Below are 12,715 nucleotides of genomic sequence, written 5' to 3' on the forward strand. Positions count from 1 at the left end.
AGTCGAACATTGGTGATATCGACACCAACATTCTGTAGCAGAGACCGTGACGGATATTCCCATGCGCGATGTATGATTTCTGTGTGTGTGTGCGTGTGTGTGTGTGTGTGTGTGTGTGTGTGTGTCTCTGTCTGGAAAATTTGCCAAGTTATTCGGCCTCCTTCTTTAACATGGGAGAGAGGAAATATGTTGTATGCCCTTTTTGCTCTCGCTTCAATACCGACGAACTGGCACGCCGAGACGAATTGCCTGTCATCCGAAAGTTCTAGATATGAGAACGTCCAAATGTGAATTGTTCGTGAAGAGACAATTTTTTCTCATCCCAAGCCATTCAAAATGATATCTTGCAAAACTGCCCGATTGTGTGACAGCTTAAATAATGCAAATCGTACTCGATACCATTTTAATATCTGTGTATATGTCGATTTTAGCAATAAATTTTGCTGTCTTTTCATAAGTTTCATGTAAATTAATACGTCAAATTTAATTTAATTTAATTTATAACAAGATTATTTAATTTCTGTGAAATTAAACTTTTGCTTTTACATGACATTTTTATATTTATAATGAAAATGTGACATTAATGTTCTAGATCTTTAGATATTTATTTAATTCTTTATTTAAATTAATTAATTAATATATAATTTAATTAACTAATTATTTTAATTAATTGCTACAATTTTTTATGTGTGTGAAAAAGAGCTAGAATTTTATACGTTACATTCATTCTAAAAATGTTGACTTCACAGAAATAATTGCTTCGCTGAATAAAAATTTTAGATCATTCTCTCTTTCTCTTCATATTCCTTCTTTCCACGTTACTTCTTTCTGCGATTATTTTACTTAATCATGATAAAGTATCACTGGTGGGTAAACTGTTCGTTAATGAGAACCACGAACACAAGGTAAATCCTCGAATGGTGAGCGCAATGTGCATTAATCATAATGCAACAGAAGTGAGCTCGCGAGCATTATACTATGTCGTGCACTTGAAACAAAATATTTTCCTTGGTGGCAGGGTAAACAAAGCTCTTTTCCGCTTATATTATATATCGCTGAATACGCAACGATTGTCGTGCACTCGGAAATGGAGTTTCCATGACTCAACAATATCAGATAGCGCGAAGAGACGCGAAGTAAGACGGTGTCACGCTCCATACGTGGGGGTGACACCGTCGCGTCGCGAATGCGAGAGGGAAACATTTATAGGATAGAACGGCATCCTTGCATCCTGAGAAAGCGGGGAGGGAGAAAGGGCAGTTCGCATCTACCCGAGATTCCGATTATCATGATTACAAAGTTGAACAGAAGTAAAAGCGAACGGCAGGTCCGGCTAACGCAAACGATATTATCCAGTTATGTATTATCTTTTTCATCGTGAAAAACTACTCGCAGCTTTTTCCGTTCCATTCTTCCCGTACTTTAAAGAAACAACGGTTCGTGAAGATAAATGCGCTCGTTTTCTGTATAGCTCGACTTCGAGGAAGTCTTAATGCGAAGAGCCGCCATTTCTTTAGTTTTTGCGCCGATTTCTGGTTCCCCCGTTGGTTACCCGAGAATACCTTACCTTATCTTCACTCCGCTCGTATTTTATGAAACCCTAAAGCATGATATAATATCTCTGTTTAAATGAGAACTGATAGGTATATACTTGAGCAAAATCGATTTGTGGAACTTGTTTGTGAACATCGTTTCCCCTTTTTACTGCAGTAAGGAATATTAAAATCGTTTGTAAAATCATAATTTTATTGAAATGAAATGTAGAGTAGACAATTCTACTGTTTTATCGTTTTATGTATAATTAAAATAAGCGCTTGGACGCTATTACGCTTACATTCAATAATTGATGATCCGTAATGTTAATCCAATAATTATTAAAGAAAATACGATAAAATATTCGCAAACATTTCTCGATGAACATCGTCATTATTTTGCAAAATTACAAAATACACAAAATTTATGTCCGCTTGCACGCGCGTTATCCGCGCATTGAAACGTCAATATTGGCCGACAGAAATTGCGAGGTATGCCGTTCTGAAACCGGTTGGTATCTCGCGGAAAATTTATCGAATTGCATTCTATACTTTCGGGGAACTGGAATACCTTGTATTTCTTGTTTGGTCGAAAGGGAACGCACCGTCTTCGTACGATAAATGCTCTCGTTTACCAAAGCTTTAACTTTGGGCCAAAGGTCTGGTACCCGTCGACTATACGAAACTTTCCACCCTCTCTTTTATTCCTTTTATTTATTTATTTTTTTGTTTTGTTTGAAACCACTGTCAGACACAAAGTTCCTCGATACAGCAACTTGGGCAGCTGTCGTGATACAGACACCACTATCTTTGGCGGAAAATATGACAAATTGGATATTTGCGGACGTCTGTGGCGCCGATATGAAGACTTTCTTTCGAAACTATCTTGTCTATTGGATGGGGGAATAATATCTACTTTGTGCAATACGACGTGCTACTGGCCAAACTATGCCCAATCTTTGAAAGAGTGACCTAACTATTTATTAAAAAAGTTTATATATTTTATTTATTATTATCACAAAATACTCAAATTATTTTTTCCGTTTTCTTTGTAAAGTTAAAGTTTATATAAAAATAAAATTAAAACGCTTAAGTCTAAAAATTATATTTTTGAAGTATTAAATTATTAAAATATTTTCTTATTATCCGAGTTCTTTATTCACTGAACAAGAAACGAAATTCAACTCGTTCCATCGATCCATTTTCCGTTATATTTCTAAATGCAAAATGTGTCGTCTTAAGAAAACGTAAATATGTGTTATTAATAGTCGAATCGCCCTATTTTCACGTTTATTCACTAACACGACATTCTCCGACATTTTTGCGACAACGTATCTGATTCGGGTGCAGCTCCAGCTTTGCCTGCTCGGCGAATACGCGTCTCTCCGCGTCCAGAGTCTTTGACGGCTGCGACGAGCAAATACGCGTCGGAACGCGGATGCGCCCGTAAAGAAGTGCGATTTAAATTCCTCGCGTGCGGCATTTAATGGCGCTCCCATTTTCGCCCGTGTCACGAATAATCGCTTTTCGTCCTAGCGCGCTGACGATCGTAATTGTGTATGTACAGGGTGTCCTGTCGTTGGCATATACTCTTTTAAGGATGTTATTTGCAATTAAATAAGAAATGTGATAGTTCACACAACGCTTTGATTTGCAATGCTAATAAGTGCTGTGTTGACAAGTGTTTAATTCACTTAAAAAGTGAAAATTAGAAATTAAATCTTGGTGAATCAGCCCTGTGTTTCTTAGCGAATTTACAATGGAAAGTATTCAGCCGCCAGTTGGGACATCCTATACATTCTGCTGAGGGAAAAAGAAAATCAGCGAGTCGGCGGCGTGCAATTTTACTGGTGAAAGCACGATGGGAATAGAGGCACGTTAATTGGCGTTCATCTGGAAAAGGTTTACCACGCGGCGGCAATATCTACGAGTAAGCACAGCTCGTGCAAGGACGTGTGAAATGTCGGTGGGTTAGCGAGGATGGGACGCGCCGGGGGAACTAATTACCCCGCGGGAAAAATTCCTTGGCGCATGCCGGCCAGCGGCGAATCCCGAGGCGACGCACGCTCGCCCGTCGGCGTTTCCATAACTTTTCAACAGAATTGTTAATTGGATTCCTTTTTCTTTCCTTGACCTCCGTTCTCATTCTTTCTCTCTCCTTCCACCCGCCCGTTCTATCCTCCCTGCCGTCCGGCGCTCGCTTCGCCTCGATGGCCGTCTACCTTATTTCGAATTTATTACACCGCTTAATTGCCGTTTTGCGATTCTTTTGTTGGGAGTGCGCTGGAAATGCCCGTCACGTCAAACGACAATGGAAAACATGGTTGGAAATAGGGCATAATGCGTTGAAATATAATTAAAAGAAAAAATAAATTTTAAAAACTGCTCTAATTAGCATTTTTGCCGGAGTTTACGATTTAACATGGCACGGAAGGTGACACTTTAACAAGATGACACTTTTTCAGAGGTCCGCTCATACACATTTAGATTTCCTCTTTCTTTGTAACAAGCTGAAGATTGAAATTTCATTAGAATTAGCATTAGCAATTATACGTAATTATATGTAATTAGAATCGATAATAACATTTTAATGAGCGAAACTCGAGACTGTTTATTATGTAAGTAAATTACTTAGACGGCATTATATGTCATTTCCCCGAGAATTATATAAGTCGATGTCATCGGATCGCTGCAAAAGCTACAAATAATTATCGTTTGTGCGGACTGGTTTGCAACCTGTTGGTTCACGCGGTGCTTGCCTCGTTCTCTCAAAGATCAAAAGGCTTTAATTCTAGTAAAAGTCCTTTTCGGCGACTTCCGGCAATGAGCCTCAAGTTGATCCTTACAACCCTCGTCTGAAGCGTTCGCAATATCTTACGACGGGTTTTAAAGAGAAGTGAAGTTGCGAAAGTACGGCGACACGTAACTTTAAAACAGTACTTATAACAGTACGGAGCCCGTAGAACTTTTGCGTCATTTTTAGCGTAATCGTAATACACGTCGAGTGGCTGGCGCTCGAGCAGCTAATTGGGTATTAATGAAAGGCGTAATTATGTCAGAGGGAGAAGCTCCGACAAAGTTACAATTGGCTCTGGTTACTTGGAGTCCTTCTTCTGAAGGCTTCCTCGTTAGTGTGATTAAAAATAGACAGCTAAACAGGAAGTTTTCGCGACGTCTCGTTTCGAATAACGATAACGTAAATTCGAGCTGGAAGTTGCCAAGCTAATTTACGACTAGTCCGTGCCGACCGCAAAACACTAACGTTTATCGTATCTGCTATACGGAGTTGCAAGAACCTTCTAGGTTCCATCTTGAATTTATATCATCATTCATTGTAAAACGTGACTTCGAGCTTCTTCGTATCTGAAGCGCGGTGACTGTTACGAAAACGTCTCTCTCTCTCTCTCTCTCTCTCTCTCTCTCTCTCTCTCTCTCTCTCTCTCTCTCTCTCTCTCTCTCTCTCTCTCTCTCTCTCTCTCTGTAATCGCGGGTAATTGATAATTTTATCAATTTAAGTTTTTTCCATTGGTCAAACTTAATTGAATCGATCAAAGATTCGCTTATCGACAGATAAGCTTGGTGCATCTTTAATTTAGACATTCAAATATTCTACATCTCATAAAAATTTCTTGTAGAAGACTAATATGTTACATGGATTGGAAAAAAACTCACCGATTACTGTTAGATTGACTTTCGAATTCCTCGTCTGGCCAATCTGGAAATCGACGCGGCATCTGTAGATACCGGCGTCTTCTTCTCTGATGTGTTCGACGCCTAGCTGCGCCGGCTCGGTTTCTAGCATGAAAAAGGCGCGATTTGAGAACACGGTGTCGTCCGACCATCTTTCGGCGAGACCGGCGGCTCGATTCCTGGCGTCGACGCTGCAACGTAAAGATCACATGAGTAATCGTAGCGTCGGTAATTAATAATCGAGCGGAGCTCGTTGGCTGAACTATCGTTTTACGTTAATCTTCTCTGAACAATGCATAATCTATCTACGGATAATAACGGATACAATGCACCTATGATGGACGCGTATTCTCCTCTCCTCTTCTCTTTTGTTTTCTAATAAAAGAGAGTTCGCGGTGTTACGTGTCAAAAGTATTTTAATAGAGAATTTGATCGTGTTAATGTCAGTGGATTAATTCGTCTTTTAATATTCATTTCCCATCTTTTGATATTACATATTAAAATATACGTATAAATTAATTTAACAGCTGATAATAATGATGATAATATGATAATTCATGCTTTAGAGATGTGGATTGAAGGATTAAATTTCGATAGAATTCGCAAATGCGAATAAAATTAAATTCATCAGCTGAAGCGCTATTGTGATATCGTTAAAAAGTGTAGGTCATGTATAATATAATATATATTGTATTATATAAACTATCTTTTATACATAATTTTCCGAGATCTTCAAAATGTTATAAAGTGAAGTAATTTGATATTGCGACTTGCAATAATGTTGTGCGCAGTAATAGGCGCATGAATAAAAATATCTATCTGAAAATTGTGATATTGGTCGCTGAATTACGGCAAAAATAATTTCATGGTAGATAAAATACACTTAATACTTGTTTTACATTGAAAATTGTTACAAAGCCAAAACATCGCGAATGTTTACATTGAACAAACGAAACAAACGCAAAACCGATTGTTTTACAATTCTTGTAACACAGAGATTTTCCGTTACCACAATGCTGCGTCGTCGGTTTTGCGCCGATCTGCAAACTTTTCTCTCTACGATCCCGTCATACAACGAAGTTTTCATGTTTTTGTTGCGAGACTTTTTTTTCACTGGGCAAGCCTCGCTGAAAGACATTTAAATCGATATAAGAGAGGTATTTAAAGCGACGCAAAAAGTTCTGTAAAGACGCCGACGGCTGACAAAGACGAGGCGCTGTTATTAAAGGCAAGAAAACACCGTGTTCTACTTCTATTGCATTATTTTCTCCATGGTAAATTTTTCGACTTGTCACTGATTAATTTTATTTAAGGAAAATATCGAGTTCTGTATTTTTCGAGTAGAAATTGAAAATAAAAAGTTTCTCGTGAATTAAACTTTAGGAGAAATAAGGCAAAGTTATAATCTTCAATTAATTTAAAGTGAATTTTACTTTAATGGAATTTTAATTTGTGTTTGTTATAAAGAAGCATTTGATATGCAGAATTATATAATATAATATTACGTATTAATATATAAGATAGTATAGATAAATAAGTTAACGAAAAAATATCACCAGGCTTTGCTCGTCGTCGATCGACGTTTCTATGGCGAATATCGAAATTCTGGCATCGACGACAAAAAAGCTCGCAAAACAAACTCGCTGAAACGACGTTTTAGCGGCCGTCGACTCCAACGGCAACCCATCAGTAACGTGGATGGCACGTGTTGCACTCATCGATAGTCCATCGAGTGACCCGATACGCGATTTTAGAAAATATGTATTTCTGATGAGAGTGGCGATTTTCACAGCGGGCGTCATTATCGCGGTAATATCGATTAATGTTTATCAGCGTTGCTCCATTGCGGTTCGAGAATGAATCTATCAATCGACACGAAGGAATAAATTAAAATTCGCAGGGGATTTCATACTACATAGTTTAAATCGCGTTCTATCTCCAGCGCGTTATCGCGGCCCATGTAATTGGCATATAATTAAAGTTCCTCTGCTGATCGTTACCGCGGGCGATCATTATTTCAAGCCGTGAACGCTATCAAATTGTAATAATTATACTACCATAATTGATTTCGTTTCGCGGCGATTGCATTCTCTTTTGCCGTTAATTACTGCCTAATGATTTACATGACGTGTTACTGATTGCAGTGTATTTTTTGACTCTTGAGAATTTTCCGTTCTCCTGTGTGATGGCGCTTGACATAAATCGCTAAGTGTAAGCGAGACACATATATTCAGAATTAAATATAACAAATATGATTTTATGGAGAAAAAAGTGCAAAATCATGGTTTGTCATTTTTAATTAATTAGTTCTGGACATCTAAAAATTAAAAATAAATCTTCATGTCAAATTTTGTCGTATTTTTCATATCAGAGTTCCATTATTACAACAAGTACTTGTTACAAATTAAAATCTGATAAAATTTGATCAATTTTCCTGCACAGATAGCGCGCGATGGAATATTTCGGTAGAATGCAGCGCGCGGACAAATAAATATATTTCATTGTTAGTCCCGTATAATAATCGATCTATTAGCATTCCAAGCGCGAGTCGCGAATCCGCGTCGTTTATATTCTCCACTCGCGCGATTGTATTGTTGGAAAATGGAAATATTTCCTACTTAGCGCCACCGGACAAACGCGAATTCCCCATGGAATTCGAACAAGCGAATCCGCTTAAGTGTCGTTGCTATTTTTCTGCCTTTTAAGAACTGTTACCGGCTTCACCGCATGACGAGTTATATATCGTAACATTTGAAAAGGTTTTAAAATCGAGCGCGGCGACGGGCCGAGAGGATACTCCAGCATCATGCGGTATTTCTGCTTTTCTATGAAAGGAAGTGGATAATGGTGTAGGTGGAGCGAGAGCCGCATGTTAAGCAGCAACGGCGTTGAAATATAAAGTACTTAACGTAATACAGCCGCCGCTAATCTGCGATGCAAATAGAGGTTTGTTTATAAATAACACAATATATCATCGGTATGCAATAACTTTACATTAAACGTGGATCTAAAATCGGATTTCGCTGCTGAGGCATTAAGAAAAAGTTGTGGTACGCCCAATTATTTATATCTTCTACTGGATTTACTCTTATTTACATATTTATATATATTTCTAAACCTACTTTTATCATCTTAATAAATCTAACAAAGTAAACTGACTCGACAAGTTATTATTAATGTGCAAATAATCTTCATTATTTTAATATTAGTATAGCAATTAAAAGTGCTTTCAACGCAAGGACAATAATTAACTTCTCGAGTATGCATTAGCAAAATATTGAGATACAAGATGCAATCTGTTTGTTTCCTGGATAGTTCACGTAGTTTATGGTGTACGTGAGAGAAAATTAAACCGGAGGAAAAATCACGTCGCGCGCGATAGGGAAACTAGATGGACGCAATTTTATTGTCTACCGGGATTAACCCGGTTAAGACGCCGTGCCGGCGCAGCGCGTCGATGAAACTATCGCGAAATTTCGTTATCTACGAGCGCGCTCATCGCATTTTCCCTGACGAGCTCGAAAAGCCGCGCTCTGGTGGTCTGGTTGTATCGTCGGCATCGCATAAACGATCTGATAGGCGGCACGTGACGGGTAATTAAAATCTCGTGCAAAATCATATGAAACATTTAAATCTGTTTGTGTTGACCTCGAATAACGACGTAGCCACACAAAATATACCGCCGCGTGTCGCGCCGTTGATTTTTTTTTGCTTTCCTCTTTTTAAACGTTTTTCAATCATAAACATACATTTTCGGCCGTATCGCTATTTTCCCCGCTGTCATTAGTATGTGCGTCGCGGCGCGGTGAGTAACAGTTGTGCATAACATAGCCGCAAAATTTAATCTACATAATTCTGGATTGAATCCAAACCGGTGATTAAAAAGCGTTACCGGCGAGCCTCGCGCTCTGTCTCTTCAAGGACATGGACGGTAATCCAATTTCGCGTCTTTTTTTTATTTGCGATAATATTAACGTTCCCACCGGTAGTTTATTTGTCGCACAGTAATCATGCAATTTCTGACAATGCATCGACGAGACTTTTTTTCGAGAATCGCTTCAAATCGATGCTTATGCAATATTCAACGGTGACTCCGCGCAAACAAGATATATATTCTTTGAGCGACGCGAAGCGACGGCGAAAATCGAGTTCGAAGACAATTTTCGGATGAAAGCGACTACCAATCTCGCATTGTGCCGACGGGCTGTTTGCAGTCCGTTCTGTAGCGACAGAGAAACGACCGGCAGTAGTTTGCAGATCGCTGTACATGCGCATATGTATGCGGGGTCGCATGTGTATGTTCGCCTGTATATGGATTGATTGCACTTTACCTGTAAACTGATGTACCGAGATCGTCGCGATACCAGAGCACAAGATGCACCGAGTCCCCCTCGTGAGTGGTTGATATGTCGCAGGGAAGATAGGTGGTATCTCCGACTAGTGCCACGATGTGTGATATGGGTACTAAACAGAAATGCGGAACAGTTAGACTCGGTTTGACAGAGACAGGAAAACATTTTCGAAAAATATGATTTAAAAATCTAACATTTTATAATGCAAAAATACTTTCGCAAAACAAGTTTTATCACATTACAAATATCGAAAAATAACAGAAATGTTTTATATTAATCATATATATAAGATGGCTAATTAATAAAATATAAACTTTATGCATATTTTTTAAAAAATTTCTTTACAGAATTGATTTATTTTTTAGAAACAATCAGAAAATCGCTATTTTACACACGTACGCAATAAAAATGTAACTTGCCAAATCGGACGGCGATATGCCTGCATATATTGAAAAAAATGCAATTTGCTCGCGCGGCATATAAATGAATTCATTCTATTAGAATAACCTTTCACTTTGTATGCAATTACATATCATGTTTGTTTTGTTTCCACGTAAATTTCTCTGTGATTATATTATTCGGCGATGCGTAAACGCTTGCATAATGCGATAAGTATCAGCCTATTATTGCTCGCTGATACTGCTCGTATACATAATCGTGTTTAATATTAGGATAAATACTTTCATTAATTTGTAATAATCTAGTAGCTCTGTTGCGACGATAACATATCAGTAAAAATAAATTCGCGCGTTGTATTCTGGCGTTTATATTATTATGGAAATCAAAATGGAAATACTAATTTCTTTACGCATCCCAGTAATTATATTTGCTCATTTTGCTTAAATGATTTTGATGAAATAATTTTGAAATGATAAGAGTGATAACAATAACTAAATAGCATACTAACAGCTATTATTACAAGCATCATGAGCCAGACGTTTCATATCCGTTTCATAAAATAAAGGCTTTTCGGTCTTTCGTTGTATTTTCGATAAAATGTCTTCGGCTGCATATTGTACGAGAAAACCAGTACGAAAGCTTTGATGTATTCGCGTATAGATACGCCGCAGCGAGGCCGTAAAAATTCAGTATGCTCGTGAAGATAAAATTCGGTCGGTGGAGTATCGCGTGCGGGTTGTTCGCGTTGCGAAATACGGCAATCCTTTCGATCGAAATTAAATGATCGTTATTTATGATGTCTTTCTCCTTCTCTCTACCTCTTCACTTCTCTCTTTTTCTCTCAGCATACGTGGTTGCTGTGTGACGACGACGAGAAATTTTAAACCATTCACGAAGGTATTCCAGCAGACGTCATCACAGGAGTTCGTGCTCGTTTCGCTACGTCGATTTTCCGACGATGGCGTATCGGTGGTCCGTTTTTTCTTTTGTATACTATTCGCCGAGATATTCAGTGTAGAAGATATCGAGCAGGCCGCGAGTTGCGTCGACGAGTAAAGTTTTATCCGAGAACGCCCTTTACTAGGAATAAAATTTGCGCTGGACTCTAAAATGCAATGAGCGTTCGTTTGCGTCGTCCTGCAGCGTAGCTCCGCATAAATAAAATTTTTTACAATTACGTTGCTCGCTCGATAAAAACGCCTCATTTTATACACTCTCGCGTCAAGCCCTGAAGGCGTACCGCTGGTCTCCATTATTTTCTTACGCAACGAAAAAACCATGCATACGCAATAACTCGTGCTAGGACTCAGAAAAATGCACACGACATTTATGAGCCTGCAATGTGGCTTCGATTGTTTTTAATGGCTGACTTCACAACAATATATCATATATATTTTCATATAGTTTCATCATATTTATATAGATATAATAAAATAAAAATATAATATAAATAAAAGTAAAATTGTAAGAAAAAAAAATAAAAATAAAAATTTCCTACACTTTATAAACACTCTTATCGTTTTAATAAAATTGTAAATCTTGAGATCTTTTTCACTCAGTTTATCGCCAACGTATCTTTACAGCAGGTAGAAACATACGAAAGAAGCTATGCTATTGTCGACGAAATGATTATTAGCTGACCAAAATTCCCTGTAATCGTATTCATAATGCCGAGAAAGTAGTCACAAAGCGGAAGATCCGTCAAGAGGATGAACAGAGCGGATCACACGGATTCACCAATAAATTGATTCGGCAGCTGGCGAGAATATGAGATGTGTCTTTGTAAAACCCTCGTAAATTTGGAGGAAATTAGAGTATTATGTCTTACGACTGCCTGATCGGATTAACGTCGTATGATGGATGCCACACAATCGCATCTCACAATCGCACTCCGCGGATTTACCTAAAAATCGAGACTTAAAACCGCCGCCGCAGCGTGGCATTAGAAAGGAATCTCGCTTCGAAATGCCGCGTTCAGCACATCGTGGTTCCCAGATAAATCCTCCTTTTTTTTCTCTTTCCTCTTCTCGTTTGCCACTTCGATGCATCGAAGATATCAACCGCGGATCCTAGCTGCGCATTTCAACGGCGGATGATTTTATCGGGCCGACAGGCGTGGCGAGCAGTTTTGTTGCGCATGTTCGTTGTTCGATGCGCGTAATGGCTTCCGGTACCATCCCACCGATGGTTAGAATATCTTTCTCTCTCTCTTGTGCCACGTGAGACCATGCTCTTTCCGTTTTCTTTCGTATCTGAGACGTCTGTAAGAGTGTACCGTGTCATCGCGTCTAACATAAGCCCTCACGCTCCAGTGGGACTCGAAATGGCGTATTTTCCGCTATGCTTTTGTCGCGCGTTTATAAAAATTCATTTTATTCTTGTGATATGTAGGTATACTATATAAAATGCATCTTTATTTATTAATTATCTTCATGTTGCTCAATAATCAACTTCACAAATATTAATGCATATTTTTATATAAATTTCGGAAATAGTTTATCACGTATTTTCTCCGAAATTAATTCAACTAATAAAATGTTTTTATCATATAGTAGTCACACACACATAACACTTTAATTTCGCGTTATGCTTTATTCTCAAGACACCCTGTATCGAAAGGATGTACGATGCTCATGTCTCCCTTGGTCTCGGCCAATATTCGCACCCTTCGCCTTGCTTTGCCTCTCGTCGTCTACCTCGATCGTTATAGTGACGTTCGAAAACACGTCTTGACGTTTCGTG

The 12,715-nt window shown here is 38.5% G+C and overlaps 1 protein-coding gene across 2 annotated transcripts in view; it reads right to left on the reverse strand.

Moving 5' to 3' along the window:
• Window positions 1–12,715, reverse strand: part of LOC105672893 (neural cell adhesion molecule 2) — a 197,873-nt gene that overhangs the window by 59,275 nt on the left and 125,883 nt on the right. For both annotated transcript variants that reach the window (XM_012368141.2, XM_067354513.1), the window contains 2 exons: window positions 9,554–9,686; window positions 5,205–5,413 (listed from right to left, as the gene is read on the reverse strand). In XM_012368141.2, the coding sequence (XP_012223564.1) occupies window positions 5,205–5,413; window positions 9,554–9,686 (342 nt within the window). The remainder of the gene's footprint in view (window positions 1–5,204; window positions 5,414–9,553; window positions 9,687–12,715) is intronic.

The sequence above is a fragment of the Linepithema humile genome, chromosome 4, assembly GCF_040581485.1.
Source record: "Linepithema humile isolate Giens D197 chromosome 4, Lhum_UNIL_v1.0, whole genome shotgun sequence".
In the NCBI taxonomy this organism is placed as follows: domain Eukaryota; kingdom Metazoa; phylum Arthropoda; class Insecta; order Hymenoptera; family Formicidae; genus Linepithema; species Linepithema humile.